Source organism: Dermochelys coriacea, chromosome 3, assembly GCF_009764565.3.
Source record: "Dermochelys coriacea isolate rDerCor1 chromosome 3, rDerCor1.pri.v4, whole genome shotgun sequence".
Taxonomy (NCBI): Eukaryota; Metazoa; Chordata; order Testudines; family Dermochelyidae; genus Dermochelys; species Dermochelys coriacea.
This window is the reverse complement of record NC_050070.1, coordinates 141,018,407-141,041,294: the sequence shown is the minus strand read 5'-3', so window position 1 is coordinate 141,041,294 and position 22,888 is coordinate 141,018,407. Positions and strand designations below refer to the sequence as shown.

Here is a 22,888-nt window from a genome sequence, read left to right as displayed (position 1 = left end):
ATGCTGGTTCAGTACAGCTGCACAACTAACTCTGTAACCTTGGGGTTAAGTGTAAATTTGTGGGATTTCTGAGATATTTTGTTCTAGCTGTTATATGTTGCAGGCAGACATCCTAGCTTTTTGGGAATCATTCTTTCCTAGAGTCTACACAGCTCCCTACCTCCATCCCTCCCAAATTTAACCACCAATGCAAAAAAAAAAAACCCCAAAAAAACAACAAAAACCAAACCCCTGACCCTGCACAAATTTACAAAGAGCCCTGCATCTGGTTCTGGGGATTGCAGCGGGGATACATGGTGAAACAGCACTTTCTGACCCCCACCCCATACCACCCCCAGCACATGAAATAGATTTGGCTCTTACTCTATGCAGGTTTTCTTTTTGCTAGGTAATAAGCCCAAGAACTCTCAGAAAGACAGGATCAGGCTTGAACAAGTTATACAATACATGTGTGAGATGAGGCAGTGTTACTGCTCTTTGGCCTTAATTCTCTCTTGGCCTGGATGTTCTAATGAGATTTTGCAAGGAGATGGAGTCTTTTGATTGCTCTTTTCCCTTTTCATTAATTTTCTTCCCTCCTTCCTTGATACACTTCTCTATCCTTAAAAAGAAAAGGAGTACTTGTGGCACCTTAGAGACTAACAAATTTATTTGAGCATAAGCTTTCATGAGCTACAGCTCACTTCATCGGATACATTCGGTGGAAAATAAAGTGGGGAGATTTATACACACACACACACACACACACACACACACACACACACACACACACACACACACACACACACACACACACAGAGAGAACATGAAAAAATGGGTTTTATCATAGACACTGTAAGAAGAGTGATCACTTAAGATGAACCATCACCAGCAGGGCGGGGAGGGGGGGAGGAAAACCTTTCATGGTGACAAGCAAGGTGGGCCATTTCCAGCAGTTAACAAGGATGTCTGAGCAACAGTGGGGGTGGGGTGGGGGGGAGAAATAACATGGGGAAATAGTTTTACTTTGTGTAATGACTCATCCACTCCCAGTCTCTATTCAAGCCTAAGTTAATTGTATCCAGTTTGCAAATTAATTCCAATTCAGCAGTCTCTCGCTGAAGTCTGTTTTTGAAGCTTTTTTGTTGAAGGATAGCCACTCTCAGGTCTGTAATCGAGTGACCGGAGAGATTGAAGTGTTCTCCGACTTCAAATCAGCAGCACTGCAATGGCCCCACAGTATGCCAACATTTTTATGGCTGATTTAGAACAGTGCTTCCTCAGCTCTCGTCCCCTAATGCCCCTATTCTACTTGTGCTACGTTGATGACATCATCATCATCTGGACCCATGGAAAAGAAGCCCTTGAGGAATTCCACCAGGATTTCAACAATTTCCATCCCACCATCAACCTCAGCCTGGACCAGTCCACACAAGAGATCCACTTCCTGGACACTACGGTGCTAATACGCGATGGTCACATAAACAACACCCTATATTGGAAACCTACTGACCGCTATTCCTACCTACATGCCTCTAGCTTTCATCCAGATCACACCACACAATCCATTGTCTACAGCCAAGCTCTACGATATAATCGCATTTGCTCCAACCCCTCAGACAGAGACAAACACCTACAAGATCTCTATCATGCATTCTTACAACTACAATACCCACCTGCTGAAGAGAAGAAACAGATTGACAGAGCCAGAAGAGTACGCAGAAGTCACCTACTACAGGACAGGCCCAACAAAGAAAATAACAGAACGCCACTAGCCATCACCTTCAGTCCCCAACTAAAACCTCTCCCACGTATCAAGGATCTACAACCTATCCTGAAGGACGACCCATCACTCTCACAGATCTTGGGAGACAGGCCAGTCCTTGCTTACAGACAGCCCCCCAACCTGAAGCAAATACTTACCAGCAACTATACACCACACAACAGAACCACTAACCCAGGAACCTATCCTTGCAACAAAGCCTGTTGCCAACTGTGTCCACATATCTATTCAGGGGACACCATCATAGGGCCTAATCACATCAGCCACACTATCAGAGGCTCGTTCACCTGCACATCTACCAATGTGATATACGCCATCATGTGCCAACCATGCCCCTCTGCCATGTACATTGGTCAAACTGGACAGTCTCTACGTAAAAGAATAAATGGACACAAATCAGACATCAAGAATTATAACATTCAAAAACCAGTCGGAGAACACTTCAATCTCTCCGGTCACTCGATCACAGACCTAAGAGTGGCTATACTTCAACAAAAAAGCTTCAAAAACAGACTCCAACGAGAGACTGCTGAATTGGAATTAATTTGCAAACTGGATACAATTAACTTAGGCTTGAATAGAGACTGGGAATGGATGAGTCATTACACAAAGTAAAACTATTTCTCCATGTTATTTCTCCCCCCCCCCACCCCACCACCACTGTTGCTCAGACGTCCTTGTTAACTGCTGGAAATGGCCCACCTTGCTTGTCACCATGAAAGGTTTTCTTCCTCTCCCCCCCCCGCCCTGCTGGTAATGGTTCATCTTAAGTGATCACTCTCCTTACAGTGTGTATGATAAAACCCATTTTTTCATGTTCTCTGTGTGTGTGTATATAAATCTCCCCATTGTATTTTCCACCGAATGTATCCGATGAAGTGAGCTGTAGCTCACGAAAGCTTACGCTCAAATACATTTGTTAGTCTGGTGCCACAAGCACTCCTTTTCTTTTTGCGAAAACAGACTAACATGGCTGCTACTCTGAAACTTCTCTCTCCTTGTTCTCTTTCTCTCTCCCCACCTTCCCTTTCTTCTGTTTATGACTTTTGTTAGCTCCAGCAGCACACTTGTATTTCATTTAGGATTTCAAATGAGGGCTTTTCTGGGTCATGTTTAATCAATAGCTCTGTTAGGGGTATAAAATATGGCTTTTTTTTTTTTTTAGAACCTCCAGGCTAAATTATCTTCTCTTACCCTCAAGAGGTAATGCTAATCCCACTATTTACAGTGGTGCAAATCTGGAATAACTCAATTGAAATCAATTTACATCAGTATAACTGAAAGCAAAATTTGGCTCATTTACATCAATGTGTTACTGAGAGCAGAATGCATCTTATGATGGGTTATCAGATAACTGTGCCTGTGGGATGTCATCTTTGACATAGACTTGGGACTATGGAATTTATGCTGTTACACTTCTAATAATGGTTCTTTGCCTGACTGCAGTTAGTTGGTTTGATCAATAGTTCAAGCGGTTTGAAACAGGAAGTGCAGCTCTACCTGCCCCAACCTAGGAGCAGGGAGAGATGGGGGAACTTTGTTTAATGGAGACAAGGTGAGGAGGGATAGCTGTCCCTCTGCTCTAAGCAGAGGAGAGGGATCCATGTTTTCCTCTTCTTGCATCTTGCTTTAACCCCGGGGCTTAATTTACTCGTGGCAGGATGTTCAAGAACAGACTCATTCCTTCGGGGAACAATAGTCAGTGAGAACTCTTCCGGGAATGGTGGCTTTACACTCTGGCTGGTGCCCCGTAGGAGCCCTGTGAGGGACTCTTTCTGGGAGATGTGCTGATCATCTCCTAGGCTTCCTGACATCTCCTCATCCCTGGGTGGCTAGCCCTGTTTACTTTGTAGGTTGTGCAACTATCTCCTGTCCCCTGATACAGCTGCAGGCAGCATGCATTTTTGCAGCCTCCTCCAAAGTAGGCTTCCTGCTAGTGCCAGGGTTCTGCCAGCTTCCATCAGTGGAGATCGTGGAGTTTATTGGTTCCAGTATTTCTACATTTTAAAAAGAATTTGCATCTATATTTAGTATATGGGAGACAACGTTGAAATCGGTAATGCTTTCTCTTTTATACACTTCTGAAAAAGTTACTTTCCATTATTAAGATCAAGCAATGATAGGGATTTTAATGTTCCTTACTGCACAGAGCCTATTGGTCATGAAATCACATGTGCAGGTGTCTTTTAATAAAGATGAAATTGATCCATAGATATTCCCTGGAGTGCAAAGTCTAGTCAGGTCAACTGGCTTCTCTTGACTCATCAACCTTTATTCATTTCCCGCTCCCCCCACCCCCAGCAACCTGCTGTAATAGTCCATTGACCATCTCTAAATCCTCCTTGCCCAGCTGAAAAGCCCATTCAAATATTTTAGTGTTGACAGACAGAAATTCTGTAAAAATGCAAATTTCCTTCTGCTGAAGGGCAAGAAGCCAAGAAATGGCTTTAAAAATATTTCCCTACTGCATGAGAGTTTTGGTGCATTCTTACAGCTGGAATGCAGAGTTTTGAGCATTTCTGCATTCTGTAAAGTCACTGGTATTTTGATTCTCAGTATATCAGTACTTCATAACTTTGGTGCAGAATACTTATTTTCTATACCTTTCCCAGATAACATAGGGCTTAAATGCTGCCCTCCGCTCTGCTGATGAACAAAGACTCCCCAGTGCTCAAGAAAGCACTAGGAGGGGTCCCTGCTACAGCTTAGATACCACAGTCTTAGGGTTTTTGTTTTTGTTTTTTTTTAACTAAGACTGGAAACTAACTGAATACTATGTAAGCCCCTCTCAGCAAGGCATGTTAATTGGTGGCACCCATTGATTCTTTCTAGAGCATCAGTAAGGTGTGACCCAGATAACACCACACTGGGTGGGTTTGGAGGACAGGATTAGAATTCAAAACAACCTTGATAAATTGGAAAACAGGTCTGAAATCAAAAGTCTGTACTACACACTGAAAGAAAAAAATCAAATACAAAATGGGGAATAAATATATAGGTGGTAATACTACTGAAAGTGATCTGGAAGCTGTAGTAGATCACAAATTGAATATGAAGCAACTGTGTGCTGCTGTTGTGAAAAGGGCAGATGTCATTCTGCAGTGTATTACTAGGCGTGTCATAGATAAGACACAGGGAGGTAATTGTCCTGCTGTACTCAAAACTGGTGATGCCTTAGCTGGAGTACTGTGTCCAGTTTTGGGCACCACACTTTAAGAAAGATATAGACAAACTGGGAAGAGTCCAGAAGAGAGTAACAAAAATGATCAAAGATCTGGAAAACATGACCAATGAAGAAAGATTGAAAAAATTGGGTTTGCTTAGTCTGGAATAAAGAAGACTGGCGGGGGTGAAGACATAACAATATTCAAGTATATAAAAAGTTATGAGGAGGATGGTGAACATTTGTTCTCATTAACCTTTGAGGATAGGAAAAGAAGCAATGAGCTCAAACTTCAGCAAGGGAAGTTTAGGTTGGACATTAGAAAAACACTTCCTAACTTTCTGGGTAGTTAAACAGTGGAACAAATTGCAGCAGAGGGAGGTTGTGGAATCTGTCATTGGAGGTTTTTAAGAACAAGTTAGACAAACACCTGGCAGGATTATTACTTAATCCTGCCATGAGTGCAGGGCACTGGACTAGATGACCTGTTGAGGTCTCTTCCAGCCCTACACTTCTATGTTTCTCTGGCCATTGAAGCTAGGACAAGAATAATGGGCTTAATTTGTAGCAGTGGAGATTTATGTTAGATGTTAAGAAAAAACTTTCTAACTACAAAGATAGTTAAATTCTGGAATAGGCATTCAAGGGAGGTTGTGGAATCCCCATCCTTGGGGGTTTTTAAGAACCAGTTAGACAAACACCTGTCAGTGTCAGGAATGGTCTAGATTTACCTGGTTCTGCTTCAGCACAAGGGGCTGGACTTGATGACCTCTCAAGGTCCCTTTCAGTCCTAAGTTTCTAGGATTCTAAGATAGCTTATTGCCTTTCCTTTGCCAGTGGAATACTGGCTTGATGAAGTTCTTGTGTGTTTTTTTTTCTTTAAAAGGTGTCTGTAAAAAGTGAAATGATGTGAGGATTTTATTTAAAAAGGAATATGAAATTAGCACACTGCTCTGGTTTGGTATAGCCAGCCAACTTTGATCAGAAAATAATATATGATTAAATAGTCCTACTGATATTTTCTTTTTATCTCTCAATTCTATAGTTTGAAATAGCAGAGTGTCTGTTTGTTAGTTTATGTCCAGGACCGTTTCAAAGGATGTTGTGCACTCCCCAAAACCAGGAGTTGAAAAGTAAAGAAAAAAGTGATGGTACTAAGCACTCATTCTGCCCCTCCCACAATCCCATAATTTCCAACTCCTTGGGTCCACAACCCCAAAATTTCTCTAGTTCCCAATCCCCTAAAATGGGACATACTGCTCAGATATAAAGTGAAGATGACATGTTCTCTGAAGTGCTGTCCTTTACACTAGGTACAGTTAAAACAACATACGTCGTTAAAACAACATACTTTGTCTCCGCTTTCAGTATGAATCTTAGACCTCATTTAAGAGATCACATGGGCTTTTGTCATCTTAGCAAGATGTTACTTTTTCAGATGGCTGTCATCCTGGTATCCAAAATATAAGCTGTTGCTTAAAAAATAAAGTGACTAGTACTTATGTCTGAGTCTGCAGACACCCTGAAACAATAGCTCTGAGAAGTGTGAACTGCCCCATTGATCTTAGAGATATGTTAATATAGAAGTAATGAATGAATGCATAAATTAATATCAACATTAACTATTTCACTTCCAGACAAAGCACACAACAAAGGAGAAGCACAATCATATTCTGAAGATCTGCACAATATACTTGAGTAGCACGTGAGCCACACATGGGGATGGAGGAGAGGAGGGGAGGGGAGATGGAGTACACAGAGCTTAATGAGACATATAAGCAAATACCAATAGAAGCAAAACCCAAGGAGTGCAGAGGAGTCCAACAGGGCATCCAAGCCCAATGCAGGTGAACAAAGATTAAAGAATCCAGTACGGCATCCGATATCCACAGAGGGGCAGCTGAGCCAGAGGAGGCCAGCACGGCATGCACAAGCATATTCTGAATATTTGCACAAGCCGCTGTGAGCGTCTTCTCATTTTGTAATCTCAAATGGGTAGAACTTGGTTTGTGGGCAGGACTTGGAAATATTCCACTATCTTTTTTTTTTTTTAATTAAAACACCCAATTTACATCTGCCTCACTTTAAAGACAGATCTACAAGGAACCTCCTCCCACCCATCGTGTATGCCCACCAAACAAATCAGATTTGCCTAAGCCTTAAATCACTATTGATAGTGAAAATCTCTAACATCTCACCTTTTATTCTCAGAAACCACGGTCAATTATCCACAGTCCCCCTGTAAATCAGAGAGCCCACTTAACTTCATACGCGCAATAGTAGTCCATTATACTACCCTTATTGATTCTTAACCCTGTATTGAGAGACAGTACTGTGTGGGTAGATAGATATTGTTAGGACTTGTTCAATAGTGTATGATTAATATAGTATGTTGTGGGTTTCTAAAAATGTATGTATTGAATGATTTTTCACATTATTTGTCCAGCTACACTTTTTCTGTGCATTTATTGAGCAATGTAATCTCTCATTTCCCACCAGCCCTTGTTATGTATCTTGTATGCCATTAAATAAGTGAGCCATTACAGAAATACAGGGTCAGAGTTAACGTTGTTTGTGGAACCTTTACTGTGAATTTCTATACTTTGTACAGTCTTGTTTTATTCTCGGTTTCTCATCTGTAAATAGGAACGATAATGTCTGCAGATCTTTAACTCAAAGTTTCCAAACTTTGGAACCTTGTTTAAAAATAACATTAAAGTGTCTGACTTAGGGTTTTGTTTTGTTTTGACTGACTTAGGGTCTGATTCAAAAGCCCACTGAAGACAATGGAAGACTTTCTATGGACGTTATGGGCCTGATCCAAAGCCTATTGGATATCTTTACAAGCTAAAAACAAAGGGAAGGGACTAGTTTTGTTTTTTGTCTTGGAATAACTGACCATTTTATGCACTCTACTTTTTGTTTAAACATTTATTTCTCTATCAGTTCCTTGACTCCCAGGCAATCCACAGTGGTGATAGTGTGTCTAACTTTATTGGTCTTTAAATAAAAAGAAGTCCATTGAACTAATTGGCTAATACTCTGGTAATGAAGATGGACAATTGTTTGATTTATTTCAGCTTGTCTTAATATCTAACTTGCTTTCCTCAGATGCCATCCAGATGAGACAAGCATGAGTGTTAAGTCATAATTGTAGCACAGGACACTTTCTGGGCATTAATTATCGGTTAGGAAAAGATGATGCCTTTAGCTATGCCTCAGGCCAACTAACTCTGGTTGGTTAAGACTCATTAATCCCCAGGAAATGCGCTGTGCCTCTGTCATTATCTCTGTAAGATAAATAGAGGTGACAAAACTTTTCAAGTCCCCTTGTCCATAGTTTTTTGTTCCATTATAATAGCACAGTGGGGTGTTGTCCCATTGTTCACTGAGTTCTAGAGTATCTGTGCATGGTATGTTAAATAATAAGGTCATATTCATTGTTGGTTAGCATTATGCTTAGCTTTGGAGTTGTTTGAATGTAATGGAGTTTAATGTACTTGTAACAAAAATACTGGATCTCTATGTCAGAGACAGGAAGAGACAAAGCAAAGCCCTTTCCTGCTATTCATGAAGATGGATTGTATTTCTGTTGGAAGTTAAAATGCAACTGTCAACACTTTCTTTCACAAAACATATGAAATTATGACTACATACCCCTTTCTGTTTTAAGGAGCACAAAGTAAAACTATTTTAGGCAAAGCAATATCCTCCCCATTTGAGGGTTGGGTGATACTTACACAATACTGTTGTAAGATCTGATTGAACAGAATTGTATCTGATCTGAATTGTAACTCATAATTACTAAGAAAAATCATGAGCAGTAATTGTTGTTCACGTCAACCGTGGACCTTTTTAAATTTAAAAAAGCCTTTATAGTCTATCCGGTAAAGCCATCTCCTCCTGTAAGTCACTTCTCAGAACATACCTTTTCCATAATGCATACAGTAAATGGAACCTGATAATGGTTAGGTAGGTGATGAGCTGTGGTTGCTGTTCTAACTAGCCTAAGAGTTGGGCATATCCAATTATTTTTGTTATCCTCTCTCCACACCGCACCCCAAGCTGCTTGGTTATTTAATTCACCTGTTATATCTTAGATTGCAAGCTTTTTGGGGCAGAGAGTATCATGTTTGCATAGTGCTTAGCACAATGGTATCCCTAACTGATTACCAGGCCCTACTGTAATATAAATATATAATAATACTGTTAGGAAGTTGGCTTTGAACTGAAGCACAGAGGAGAATCAGCATTAAAAGTTTATAAGCCCAGATCTGTACAATTGTCAGAGATCATAGCCTTCAGAGATCACTAATGAACTACTATGTTAGAGCACAGATAGAAAAGGAGTACTTGTGGCACCTTAGAGACTAACAAATTTATTTGAGCATAAGCTTTCGTGAGCTACAGCTCACTTCATCGGATGCATTCAGTGGAAAAGTGTTTTTTTTCCACTGAATGCATCCGATAAAGTGAGCTGTAGCTCACGAAAGCTTATGCTCAAATAAATTTGTTAGTCTCTAAGGTGCCACAAGTACTCCTTTTCTTTTTGCGAATACAGACTAACATGGCTGCTACTCTGAAACAGAGCATAGATAGATTCACACCTACGAAGACTCCCGCATTTTAAACTAATCTGAAGGTAGTTTTTCAAAGTATAACCCTCTTAAAAAGGGGTATTGAACAAAACATTTTAATATATCACATAGATTTTTTTTTTCCAAACCATTTGAATTCTGTGGCTTGATTGGCCTGCAAATGACCGGGATTGAGGTTAGTGAATAACTGGGCAGCAAGAGTAGCTCAACAGCAACAAAACGTCTGTGTTCATTGAATCATTGTTTGTTGCCCAAACAAGAAAGGTTACTTTACTCTAATGTGGTGGTTGGTGTGAGAAATATTCACAACAAATGATAACTCAGATTTCAAGGAGTCAATTGGGCATTCAGTCACAAACTCAAAAATCATCTATTTTCATAACAAAATTTACTAAGTTTTGTTAAATATGTCAACTGCCAGAGAAAATGATCACATTTCCAAGCAACAGTAAGCATATTTGAATTGTAAGAGGTCTATAAAGTTTGAACTTGAAATTTTTCATATTGGAAATTTGAAAGAAAAATCTCTCGTGGGTAGAAGATCAAAATCTGGGAAAAATCAAAATCTGAGAAATTGCCTGAAACAAAGAAGCAAAATAACTGGATAACATTTTGTGGAAAACTTTTTTGCAGTTTCATAAGGTTCCACCCATGATAAGAGATCCTGAAATTTTTCTCAGCAGTTTGGAAGATGGGCAGCTTTATTGGCATAATCCTGAAATGAAACATCACAATAGGAAAGAAATACCTATAACTTAAAATCTTGCAACTTTATTGCAGCTCTAGAAGGGGCCAGCCGCAGGTGTCTAATTGCAATGTAGCTATCCTCTGTGTCAGTGTGGACAGGTTCTCAATTACATAGTAGTAGTAGAAGACACTGATATTTTCATTACTAATTGCTAAAAAGACTTAAAAAGCAGGAGTGGGGGTTCTGCTCTAAAACTGCCTGTTACAAATTGCAGTCAAATGTTATTGGTATTCTCATTCAGTGAAAGATACCATCCTTGTCCCAGAGAGCTTACAGTCTACCCAGGATTCCTTTGTTTATGCGTCCAAACACCTCATAAGCTCTTTTGGCCAGTGTCACACTAGGCGCTAATGTTGAACTCATTATCACCATGACCCCCACATCTTTTTCAGAGGCACTACTTTCCAGGATAGAGTCCCCCATTCTGTATTTATGGCCTACATTCGTTGTTCCTAGATATATGTTTACATTTAGCTGTATTTGAACACATATTGTTTGCTTGCACCCAGATTACTAAATCATCCATATCACTTTGTATCATCCTCTTCATTACTTACCACTTCCCTAATTTTTGCATCTGCTGCAAACATTATCAGTGATGTTTTTATGTTTTATTTCAAGTCATTGATAAAAATGTTAAATAGCATAGAGGCAAGAACCAATCTCTTCAGGCCCCCACTGGAAATACACCCACTTGATGATAATTCCCTGTTTACAGTTATATTGTGAGATGTATTAGTATGGCAGGCTCTGAGGTCCCCTGCTGGAGGCCTTGTGGCCCTGCCACACCCCACCCCAGAAAAGGGCAGTGGCAATAGTCTTCCATGCTATCTAGAGCGGGGGCATTTGATGCAGCCAATCTGGGCCCAGCAGGCCCATATAAAAGGAGCTGCAGTGCAAAAACCGAGTTCAGTTCCTTGCTGGAGGAGCATGAATGGTGGGGCTGGCTGAGAGAGTTAAAGGAGCTTAGACAGAACAGTATTGGTAGAGACTGGGGGGAGTGAAAAGAAGATCTGGGCTGGTTGCTGGTACTCAACCAGGACAAGGCCATGAGATAAGGGTGATGAATGTGCTGTGACTGTGGGAAAGTGGCCCAAGGAACTGTAGAAGTGACACAGTTTATTTAAATGATGTGGCAAATGGCTGCTATCTATAGGGTCCCTGGACTGGGATTCAGAGTAGTGGGTGGGCCTGGATTCTCCCCTCCCCCATTAGGCACTGGCCTGGACTTTTGATGCACCCAAGAAGGGAGAACTGAACTCTTTTAGTGGTCTAGCAGGAAAGCTGGGGCCAGAAAGGCCCCAAGAGGGTGAAGACATTGCCTCCAGGTAGGGGGAGTCATGGGGCACCACTCTATACCAGAGCAGGGGCCATTTAGGAGAGCTTAGAAGGGGCTGAGAGATCATTCAAACCAGGGTACTGTGATAGGCCCTGCTGGACTGATTGAGGAGCGAGCCTAGGGATAGGGCTGCAGATAGAGATGTAACAGAGGACACTGAGATATGCCCTGTGCTGGACTTGAAGCTTGGAAGGGATTGCTTTGTATTTCGCATATAGATTGTGTGGGACTCAGCCAGAGGGCTGAGTCGCTGAATACTCATCACAAACAGAGAGAGAGAGTACAGGCATATGCACTCTGACAAGGGAGGCGCTTTCAAGAGGTGAGTACCACCCCGTTACAGTTGGTTGGATTTTAATCCATTTCATGCATGCCATATTTTATATCTTCCTAGTTTTTTAATTAAAACATTGAGCAGTCTGAAGTCAATCTCCTTACAGAAGTCTTAAGTATTTTGCGTCAGCACTATTATTTTTTATCAACCAAACTTGCAATCTCATTTAAAAAAAAATCAAGTTGGTTTAACAGGATCTATTTTCCATAAAGCCAAGTTGACTTGCATTAATTATATTGCCCTCCTTTAATTCTTTTCAAGTCCTGTATCATTATTTTGTCTGGGATCAATGCCAGGCTGACAGACCTATAAGTACCCAGGTCATCCAATTTACCCTTTTTAAAAGTTAGCACAACATTAGTTTTCTTCCAGTCTTGTGGAACTTCCCCAATGCTTGAAGGCTTTTTGAAAATCAACATTAACAGTCCAGTGAACTCCACAGCCACCTCTTTTGAAACCCTTGGATGCAAGTTATGTGGACTTGCTGATTTTAAAATTTCTGATTTTAGTAGTTTCTATTTAATATTCTCCAGAGATACTAGTGGAATGGGAAGAAAGTTTATGATCATGATATGATGAGACTTTATCATCTGTTTTTCCTCAAATACAGAACAGAAATATTTATTGAATGCTTCTTCCTTTTCTGCATATTCCTGATGATTCTACTATTTCCATCTAATAAAGGATCAATACCATTGTATTTTTCCCCAATATATTTTAATAACTCCTCTTTGTCTTCAACTTTGCTGGCCATAGACTTCTCCTTTGGTTCCTTTATCAATTTTCTACAATTCCTATCTTCTTCTTTATGTTCAGTACTGTCAAATTCCCCTTCTTCTGTTTGTTGTTGAATGTTGTTGTATTTATTTTTTAGGGCTGCCTTCACTTCCCTTCTAAGCCAGGTCAGTTTAACCAGCACAGCCTTCTTTGATTGTGGGTTTTTGGGCATCTAGTAAGGTGTTCTTAAATGATTTCCAATCATTCACATTTTTCTGATTTAAATTCTTCCTTCTAACTGATTGGCTCATAATTGTGTTCAGCTTTGTGAAACTGGCTCTTTTAAAGCACCAAGTATTGTGCTGCATATTATAAATGTGATCAAGTCATGATCATTTGTACCTAATGACAGGTTTCAGAGTAGCAGCCGTGTTAGTCTGTATTCGCAAATAGAAAAGGAGTACTTGTGGCACCTTAGAGACTAACTAACAAATTTATTTGAGCATAAGCTTTCGTGATCTACAGCTCACTTCATCGGATGCATCCAATGAAGTGAGCTGTAGCTCATGAAAGCTTATGCTCAAATAAATTTGTTAGTCTCCTTTTCTATTTGTACCTAAGTGTAAGTGGGGGAATAGTCCTGCTATTGTGGGAAACTACAGTGAAGGGACTTGAGCATAGGCCTGATGTATCCACAGTGGTGCAATTCATTGATAAGGTGGGCAGCTTCCTTCTATGCCAGGTGGAGCCTGTGCATCACAATAAATTCAAGAATTTATGCATGGGAGCAATCGTGTGCTACATTTTAAAATAATTACTATGTAGTAATTATAGTTTGAGTGTCAGAAATATAAGGAGCCCAGATGAGCCAAACTTCTATTGACTTCAGAGGAAAATGAGGGTTATTAGTACCAGGCTAGATTGGCCTATAGGGTTGGCCATAATTCAACAAAGTTCTTAAGCATGTATTTAACTTGATATATGTGAGAAATTCCATGCATGTCAATAGGATACTCAAGTGCTTAAAGAGAAGTGTGCTTTGCTTCAGTACTTTGCTTTTTACTGAAGCCAATATCAATAAACAGTGTTAGCAGAGACTGTTTAGTAACAGGTGAAGTACTATAAGCCTCCATCATTTTCCATTTAGTCCTTTGTGTGTGTGTGTGTGTGTGTGTGTGTGTGTTGATATGACTGGCACCCAACATATCTTAGTTCGTTGTAGTGTTAAAACAGTTGTGATCAATGCATATTGAATTTCTTATAAAAGATCAGATTTGCTTCTGTGAGGGAGGATTGCGTTGGCTCAAAGGAAGTTAAATGCCCTCAAGAGGCTGAGATAACATTGTAAAACAATAAGGCCAATTCTTTCTCTCCTTTGAATGTAATTTTGCCTTAAAGAACCTTCTTAACAGCCCAAAGTTGCATCTGAAATGCACATTTGTATAAATCACTATCACTTAACAATACTTTTAATTAGAACTCATTCACAGTGTTGCACATTTGGTGAATGTATTTTTATATTGGGAGCCTCATTTGACTATAGGATGTTACAACACAGATATGTTGGTCATCACTTGAGGGAAATTGAACCAGAATGGAATTTTATTGTTGGGTAGATTCTGATAATGATGGCATCATAATTGATAGGATTTCCCCTCTTCTTTTTAAATTTCACAAAATACAGAGAACAGACAATCAAATTACTTCTGTTTTATTTGGTCAAAAATGACATGAAGAATAAGAAGGTAGAAATCTAGGGTCCAATCCTGCAACACTTACTACTGAGCATAGTGTTTACTCCCATAAATAATCTCAGAAACCTTTGCAGTTCAACAGAAATTAAAAAACAAGAAACCCATCAGTTATCACATCAGACAATAAAGAAATGAAACATATCAGTAACGATGCCTATGTGAAAAATATTTAATATCTGTGGACTTTAATCATAAATGAACTCAGATGTTATGGTAACCCTCAAGTACATCAGAACTTACTGTTCTCCAGGATGATATCTGGATTGAGAGAGGTCTTCAGACAAACTGAACTACACACAATTCTTCAGATAATTTAAAATGGAATGAAGACTGAAATACCAATAAAGCTCACCTTTCATAATCATGTACTTATTACAAATAACCACATTTTTGAAACTAGTTTTAAAAAACAACAACAACAAAACTTTGCAGGGATGCACACATGGTCTGGGAACACTGTCAGTATCCATGGCCTGATTCTGATCTCATTAACACCAATGTAAATTAGGAGTATCTGCATTGATTAGTCCATGGTGTAAAATTGGAGTAAGTGAGATCAGAATCAGGCCTTCAGGCTTTCTTGTCAAAGATAAATGAACAGCCCTGAGACTGAGCCAGAACTCACTGGGAATTAATAAGCATGAGTCATATGTCTGAGCTCAGATTTTTATTGATGAGGTCTAGTTCTGTTCTTTGCCAGGTTTTAAATATGGCTACATTGATTACTGTATTTTTGCTCCATAACAGGAGTTTGAATCCTGGTTCCGGCACTGACTCCCTCTGCAACTTTGGAAAAGTCATTTAAATTTTCTGTTTACTTTTCCCCATCTCTATAAAATTACCTACATGCCTCACAGATATTGTAAAGATTAATCTGATCAAGTATATAAAGAGCATCAAACATGAAAAAAGTGGGTATATCAAGTGTAAGGTGTTGTCATCTCCTACTAGTGACTTTGTGATCACGAAAGGATTCATTTTAGCCAAAAGGTTAGACTTATTCTGTTTTACTTTGTTTTTAATATGTTGTTATTGCAGGATTGATTATGCCATCATGTCTGATCTTCCCTTCACCTATATGAGAGCTTTATAATAGATGTGTTTCTAAACGATATGCTACAACTCAAACGGAAGTTATGGGCTTGATGAATTAATTATTAGGTGAGGTTTTTCTATGGCCTGTACTATGCAGGAGGTCAGACTAGATGATCATAAAGGTCTCCTCTCACCTCGTCTTCTTCGAGGGCTTGGCTACACTTGCGAGTTACAGCTCAATAATGGAGCCCCGGGCGCACTAGCTCACTACCTGTCCACACTGGCAAGGCACGTAGAGCATTCTGACTCTGCGGCTACAGCACTGCTGGTACTCCACCTCTGCGAGTGGAATAACGTTTGCTTTGCCCCCCCCCCGCTAAAGCGCCTCGACGTCAGTGTGAACGAGGTGTTGCATTACTGCACTCTGATCAGCCTCTGGAAATGTCCCATAATCCCCATAAATCAAGTGGCCACTCTTCTCATTGTTTTTTAACTTGCTGTAGGAATGCGGATATGCCCTCTGAAAGCTCCATTTCTGACAGCCGGCTGCTTATCTGCTCCAAGACAAAGCAAGCTGTTACTCTGTGTGTGTGTGTGTGTGTGTGTGTGTGTGTGTGTGTGTGTGTGTGAGAGGGAGGGAGGGAGAGGGAGTCCGCTGCTGTCTGAACTTACAAGACAGCATGCTGACATGCTCTCAGCCCCCCAACCCACTCTCTTTCTCTTCCCCCCCACATACACACAACACACTCCACTCCCCCCGCATTTGAAAAGCACGTTGCAGCCACTTGCATGCTGGGATAGCTACCATAATGCACTTTTCTCTGTGGCTGTTGCAAGAGCTGCTAATGTGGCCACTTGAAGCTGTCAATGTGGACAGATTGCAGCGCTTTCCCTATTGCGCTCTCCGAAGGCTGGTTTAACTCAAAGTGCTCTACATCTCCAAGTGTAGCCATAACCTGAGTCTATGCATCACTGGGGAGTAGGGTCAGATAGCAGCATCAGGGCCTTATTACTCTGCCACTTAAAATTCCACCCAACCTATTGAAAAATAAATTCAGCACATAATCTAAATCTTTCTAATGGAAAGAAAAAGGCCTGTAGTGAAAACAGAAAGATTAGATGGTGGTTTAGGGCTTCCAAACATTAAATATTAATTTTCAAATACAAATGGTTCTATTTCCAATCCAGTCCTGCATCGTTGCCTTTATGAAGTAGATAATTAACCTAGTATTAATAGTAAAGGTACATGAATGGATCATTTTACAAGAATTAACCCATCATTCTTTGTGTCATGGTCTGAGGTGCAGTTCAGACCAGTGAGGGATTGTCACTGCTCTGTCACTCTGGGTGCCTTAAATGCTCTGCTGATGTAGAAGCTTCCAGTCAACAGATAAGCATGCACTGAGTATCCATGTATTAAGCAGCTCGGACTCACAACTCTAATTCCAGCAGCCTACTTGTTACACCCCAGCGATGCACTGGTTACATCTGGCAAGATGACAGCAACATCTGCCAGTCCTGAATTTTCCCAAAATCATGTGCTCTGCAATATCTAGTTTTTTCCTGAACCATTCAGAGCGATTCATGTTTGCTTGTTCCTTTAAAGATATAATAATCAGCAGCTTGCCACATTGACTGGGGTTAACATTCGCTTTAAATTAAACATAGCACTGGGTTGATTTAGATTAAAGGTAAAAAGTTTATTAGTAGGATTTTGCGTGAGTTCAGATATAAAGAATATTGTTAGAAATGGCTACAAGCAATTAAAAGTGAAAAATAATTTCTAGAGACTGACTTAACAAAACAGCAGTTGTGGTTCAAGGTCACAGTCTCATCACACTACATTCCAGCAAGATAGCTGACCACACCTCTGATCAGGATCCCTGCTAAAGTCCAAAGTGCTCAGTTCCTTTGTTGTCTTAGATGAAAGATTACTTGGGATTCTTACCCCCTTTCTTTTATAGTCCAGAAGAATCCCCTTTAAAGGTTCACTGAAGATTAGCTGCTCCCCACAGATAAAGCTCATTCAAGCTGTGAGGAAGGCAACATGGAGTCACCTGGTGAAGGACGTTCCATGATGTTTTCTTCCCCTGCTGATGTTTGCTAAAATGCAAATTACTCTTTCCTGCAGTCTCTTCCTATTGCTGTGATGCTGAGTGGTTGTCTCCTCCCTTTGTTGGTTTGATGGTTTTGTTTACCTTCGATGTAAATTGAATTCCCATTGTTGCTTAATACCTTTTGAGATACCTTTAAGGTGGTAGACCCCCATTCCTTTGTCTAGGCTGGGGTAAATTTAGCCCCGCCTGGCAGGCACACTTTACTAACCTAATTTCCAATATGTTTGTAATTTTGAATTTGTCCTTTGTACATTATATCCTGCAATATATTAACAATTAATATGTTAGCTTTCTATAGATATCTTACATGACATCTTTTAGATACAGTTATGACATTAGTGAGTTAGGTACACTGAACTGCTCAAGCCCTCTGAAACTCGCTATCAGATACCAGTGAGCTCCTTGTCCTCTTGCATTGGGATGCTATTAGGGTCTTGATTTGGACCAAAGACAAAAAATGAGGGTATATGTCTTTATTGGAAAGAGTCGGAATTGGCAGGAATGGATTATGTTAGGATTTCTATCAAGAGGGCTTAGCCAGCTACTTTCATACCCTTTGCTTCCCAATACAAAACCACAACTGTGTATCTGAGAACATAATTGGACCTGTTTGTTTCAAACAAACTGGGCTTTTTTAGAAAGTAGGGCCTTATAATTTGCTAAAGTTTTCAATTTGAGGAAGTCAAACAGTGAAGCAATATGCTGCATGAACTGCCTCTCCTTCCTGACAGAGAGCAACCTATCTTGAACAATTGTTTAGAACAGTGATCTCTATACTTTTGGATACATTGAGACATATGTAACTTGCAAATGTCAAGCAAAATATAGAAAACAATTTTAAGGAGCTTTCCTAAAAGTAGATGCAAAAAGGGGGAAAGGTACAGGATGAAATAGCTGCATCTCCTGCCTTCCTTTGCTAATGATTCCTGATCGCTGCATCATGTATGTAAACAGAAGCAGGGTGGGTGGCTCAGAGCAGAAACTGGGAGTGGAGGCTTCCTAATCTGAGGCTAGAGGCTGTTCCATGCTTAAAAAAACAGCTGTAAAGGTGCTAGGGAGTGTGTCTCTTCCACATGGAGCAGGGGGGCTCTTAAGGGAAGCGTTGCTCAAGTGAGAGGGAGGGGATGTGGGGAGGGGAGATGTTACTGGTGGTGGGCTAAAAAGGAGATAGGAGACCAGTTTAGTTTATTAATATCCTCAGGATGAATGTACGCATCCTTATTGTGTTAAGGGTTAAATAGCTAGTTCTGCATGAAAGAGATTGCTCAGCTTCAGGAACCTCATTCGTTATATAGCATTAATAATTGTTCACATCTATGTTTATTGTATGGTCATAGAAAACATGATCCTGAGAAGTGCTAAGCACTGGAAATTCTTAGGATATGTCTACAGTGCTTTCCAGTGTGGCTAGACACCAAACATATGCTAGCTCTGCTTGAGCTAGTGCACTAAATATAGCAGTGAAGCCAGAAGTACCATGGGCTAGCCACCTGAATACAAACCTATCCAGACTCTCTCTGGGCACACGCTCAGACAAATAACCCAAGCTGCCACCTGCACTGTTGGCTACACTGCTATTTTTACCATGCTATCTCAAGCAGAGCTAGTGTGCGTCAGTCTACCGGTGCTTGGAAACGGGCTCCCAGCTGCAGTTTAGACAGACTTTAGTGACTTCACTGAGAGTTGTAGGTTTTTAGAGCATGTCTGAGGATCAGGCCCTAAATCATGGGCCCAATAAATAGTCCCCAAACCAACAATAGTTTTACAAAGTGGGAGACTTTGTAAAAAGTGGCTTTATTAAATGTCTTTTTTTTTTGGTCTCCTCTTAGGGTTGCTCTTGTGGAAAACATTCCTGAAGGTATAAACTATTCAGACAGTGCACCGTCCCACTTGTCTCTTTTCCAAGGCTGGATGAATTTGCTTAATATGGCTGAAAAGTCTGTTGACATAGTATCTTCCCAATGGGACCTCCATCACAGTCATCCATCTGCGTGCCAGGTATGTTTTAGTCTAAACTGTCACCCCTCTGTTCAGAATCTAGCTTTGTATCTTGCTGCTCATGTTCTTTCTTTGTTGAGCTATGGAGCTGTGGCTTAACAGAGCTGTTTGGCTGAATATTGGAGTGGCAGTGGGAGGGGAATACCTCCTAATTATGTGGTCTATTATAGCAGAGCAGCAGAGTGGGATCTCTGCTATAGTTAAAGTTAAAACCGGCTTTATGTGTAAAGCTCAACCATTCTCAGTGCTCTAAAATCCATAAGGTTGCTTGGGTTGCCTTGAAATTTGGTGTGCTTCATTGAGGGTTCAGGGAAGGGACAGTGATCCAAGAGATTCCCAAGATACAGCTCCCTGAAATCCTCCCAGCTTTGCTTAAAGTGGACTTGTTTTGGCAACACTTACTGCAGACAGATAAAGGTCAAACCAGGGTTCACATCATTGCACGTGGATCTCCATCCCTCACAGGTTACCCCCAAGAGAGCGTATGGCACTCACCAGCTTTTTGCGAGAAATCAAATTAAAATGTTGTTTGAAAAATTGTTTGCTTTTGCAGGTAGGCTCTTGCCAAACAGTTCTAAGACTCATGAACAGAGAGAGGCTAACTATCTGGAAAACTACCTCTCCATCCCTGGACATATGTGGCTCTGAAGGAATTTAATAGTCATTAAATCTGAGTACTACTTCCGTTTTAAATCCAGCCCAGGTCCGGGGAGGGAAACAACAGGCATATTGCTCCAATCTGTCCCATCAAAGGGCAATTTGTATTTTGAGGAACTGTAATCTGAGCACAGCATAAACTTTCACAATGTGCTGAAATTATTTTGTGAAAAGAAAATAAACAACACAAACAAATGCTCAATGTGAAGAGAGGGTGGCTGGGGTGGAAAAGCAGGTAGGAATAGGGGAGAGAGGTTGGGGGATCAGGTGACGGAGATGGGGGAATGGGAGGGGACACTGGGGTGAGTAACAGGAGACTGGGGGAAAATAGGGACAGGGTGTGCTGCTCAGCCACACATTCACCACTCTGTGTGCCAGGATCTGAGGGGGCAGGGACTACCCAACTCTGCTATGCCTTATGGCATTGTAGGATAGGGTTAATCATACAAATGTGGGGTTATTTGAACAAGGGGTTGCTGAGATCCCCCTACCCCCCTGAATTTTTATCAAGTTCACAGAGTCTAGCAACTTTGAAATCCACCTGGGCAGAAATCTGAGAAGGAACTGTAAACATTTAGAAAAATCTGTCACTGTCAAGTTGTTGTGTGGTGTGGCTTTTTTTTTTTTTAAAGAAATCTGAGTACGGCAGCATATTCAGAAGGTGCTGACATTATTTTTGAAAAGCTAATAAATTACATATGTGAATGTTCACTGGGGAGGGGAGGTGTGATTAAGTGGGAATGGGGGAGAGGATTTTGGGCCTGTAGTGAGGGATAGGGTATTAAGGGAAGGGGATGAATGGAATGGGTGGGAGAGGACTTGAGGGTCTCAGGAAAGGGGGAGGGGATAGGGATTAGGGAAGTGGGAGGGGTGAGGATGGGAGGGATTGGAGAATGTGAGTGATAACAGAGGAAGTTGGGTAGTTAGGGAGGGTTGTAGCCAATAGTAAAAGATATCAGGTATATTTAGGATATAGAGGTGAAATATAAGTATTAATGTTATAATTAAGGACTTGCAAGCCTCAGGCCTGTAAAATATTTAGTTTAACCAGTCAAGGTCTCAGGCCTAAAGATAGAGTGACTCATCAGTTACTCATGTCAGCCTATGTTATGAGATGAAACAGTCAAAGGAATAGATGTGCTGATATTTAGGAAATATATATTGCAATGTACCAGTTAAAGCCTGATATAGTATTTTTGGGATTTTTCCAAACATAGGGTGTCAGCAATGTGCTAATAATAAGTTGTTATGATGACTGAATTACATAAATGTTAACAAGCGTAAGAGAAACTAACAAGTTAGTCTATAAAAGTGGCCACTCCAAACTTAGTGGGCTGTAAAAGTATAGATAAGGAAAAGGAGTTGAAGCCTTCATAAATATGTACAAACCCCAGTGGGTGTCAGCATAACATATTATAAAAGCTGTATCTGAGCCTGTGTGCCTTGGGAGACACCAGGATGACACCCTCTGGTGAGGAGGAAGAGGAAAATAATGACTGACACTCCAGGTTTCCCCAGCAGGAGATATGAATGATGGCAGTCACAGGGCTAACCACTTTGCACTCACTCTCTATATCTGCTGTTGTACTTCAGTGTTGTGGGATTGTTTATTTGCTTAGTGTATTTGTTAATAAAGGAACTTGTGATCAATTGTAATTGTTGCTTGTGTGCTTCTTGGGTGTCTCATTCTAATGATACTAATAATAACCTTCCTGATTTCATAACCACTCAGGAGACTGAACCCTTATTGACCACTGCAGTCTAAGAGATTAATCAATACACAAATCCATCAGTTAAATTACAGATTTGGCACCCCAGATGGGACCAGAAAGAGCACATAGAGATGAAGACTACCCTGTAGTGAGACAGGGATAGATCAAGACCATCCTTGGTGCTAGCCTGGAAATAAAATCCTTGTCATAGTCTGACTCTGAGCAGGGCAAACTGTCACAGCTGTGTAATCAACCTGGAATGTCAATTCCACTTCTCAGTTCCTGTTTTATTCTTGTGCAATTCTATCTCTTTTTCTTTTGTCATTGTGAAATTATTAGCTCATAAAGGAAATAAAAGATAAGAAATAAGAGAATGGATGTGAGTGCCTTCTTGTTTCTCAAGAAGATAAACACAGGTTGAATTTCTCCAGAAAGGAGTTTGGGGGGAGAGGTCTTCTGTGAAAAAGAAGTGAATTGTAATGGACTAGTCATTTTGCAATTTTGCAAGAAGAGAATTATTTTTGTTTTAAATGTACAGATGTTAATGGGTAGATATTGTGATATATGAATAGTAGTACCAGAAATTAATTGAATAAACGGGAGTGTTGGGACCCCACAGTCATTTACAGACCAGAGGGTCCCTAAAATATAAGACTTCTCTGGACTGTGTCCTGACAGAAGATTAAGGGAAGCTCTGTGGGACACCTCGGTCACAACACCCCAAGTGGTGGTTATACATTACCAGCCCATTGTGATCTGAAGGATTTCTGGCCACTAGTAGCTGAAAGGGAAGAAAGCATCACAAATGCTTCCTGGTAGTGGATAGAGAAGGAAGAAAATGACAGTCCCTGTAGTGAATTTTGGAGGATTTTAATGGAATTTTCTATAAAAATAACCAGTTGAATAAGAGAGCAAATAAAGATATGAAAGTTTATACTTTCGTAAGAGTATCTA

General features: G+C 40.5%; 1 protein-coding gene across 3 annotated transcripts in view; it reads left to right on the top strand.

Moving 5' to 3' along the window:
• PLD5 (phospholipase D family member 5) overlaps nt 1-22,888 on the top strand; it is a 271,123-nt gene that overhangs the window by 116,562 nt on the left and 131,673 nt on the right. For all 3 annotated transcript variants that reach the window (XM_038396922.2, XM_043511443.1, XM_043511444.1), the window contains one exon: nt 19,397-19,565. In XM_038396922.2, the coding sequence (XP_038252850.1) occupies nt 19,397-19,565 (169 nt within the window). The remainder of the gene's footprint in view (nt 1-19,396; nt 19,566-22,888) is intronic.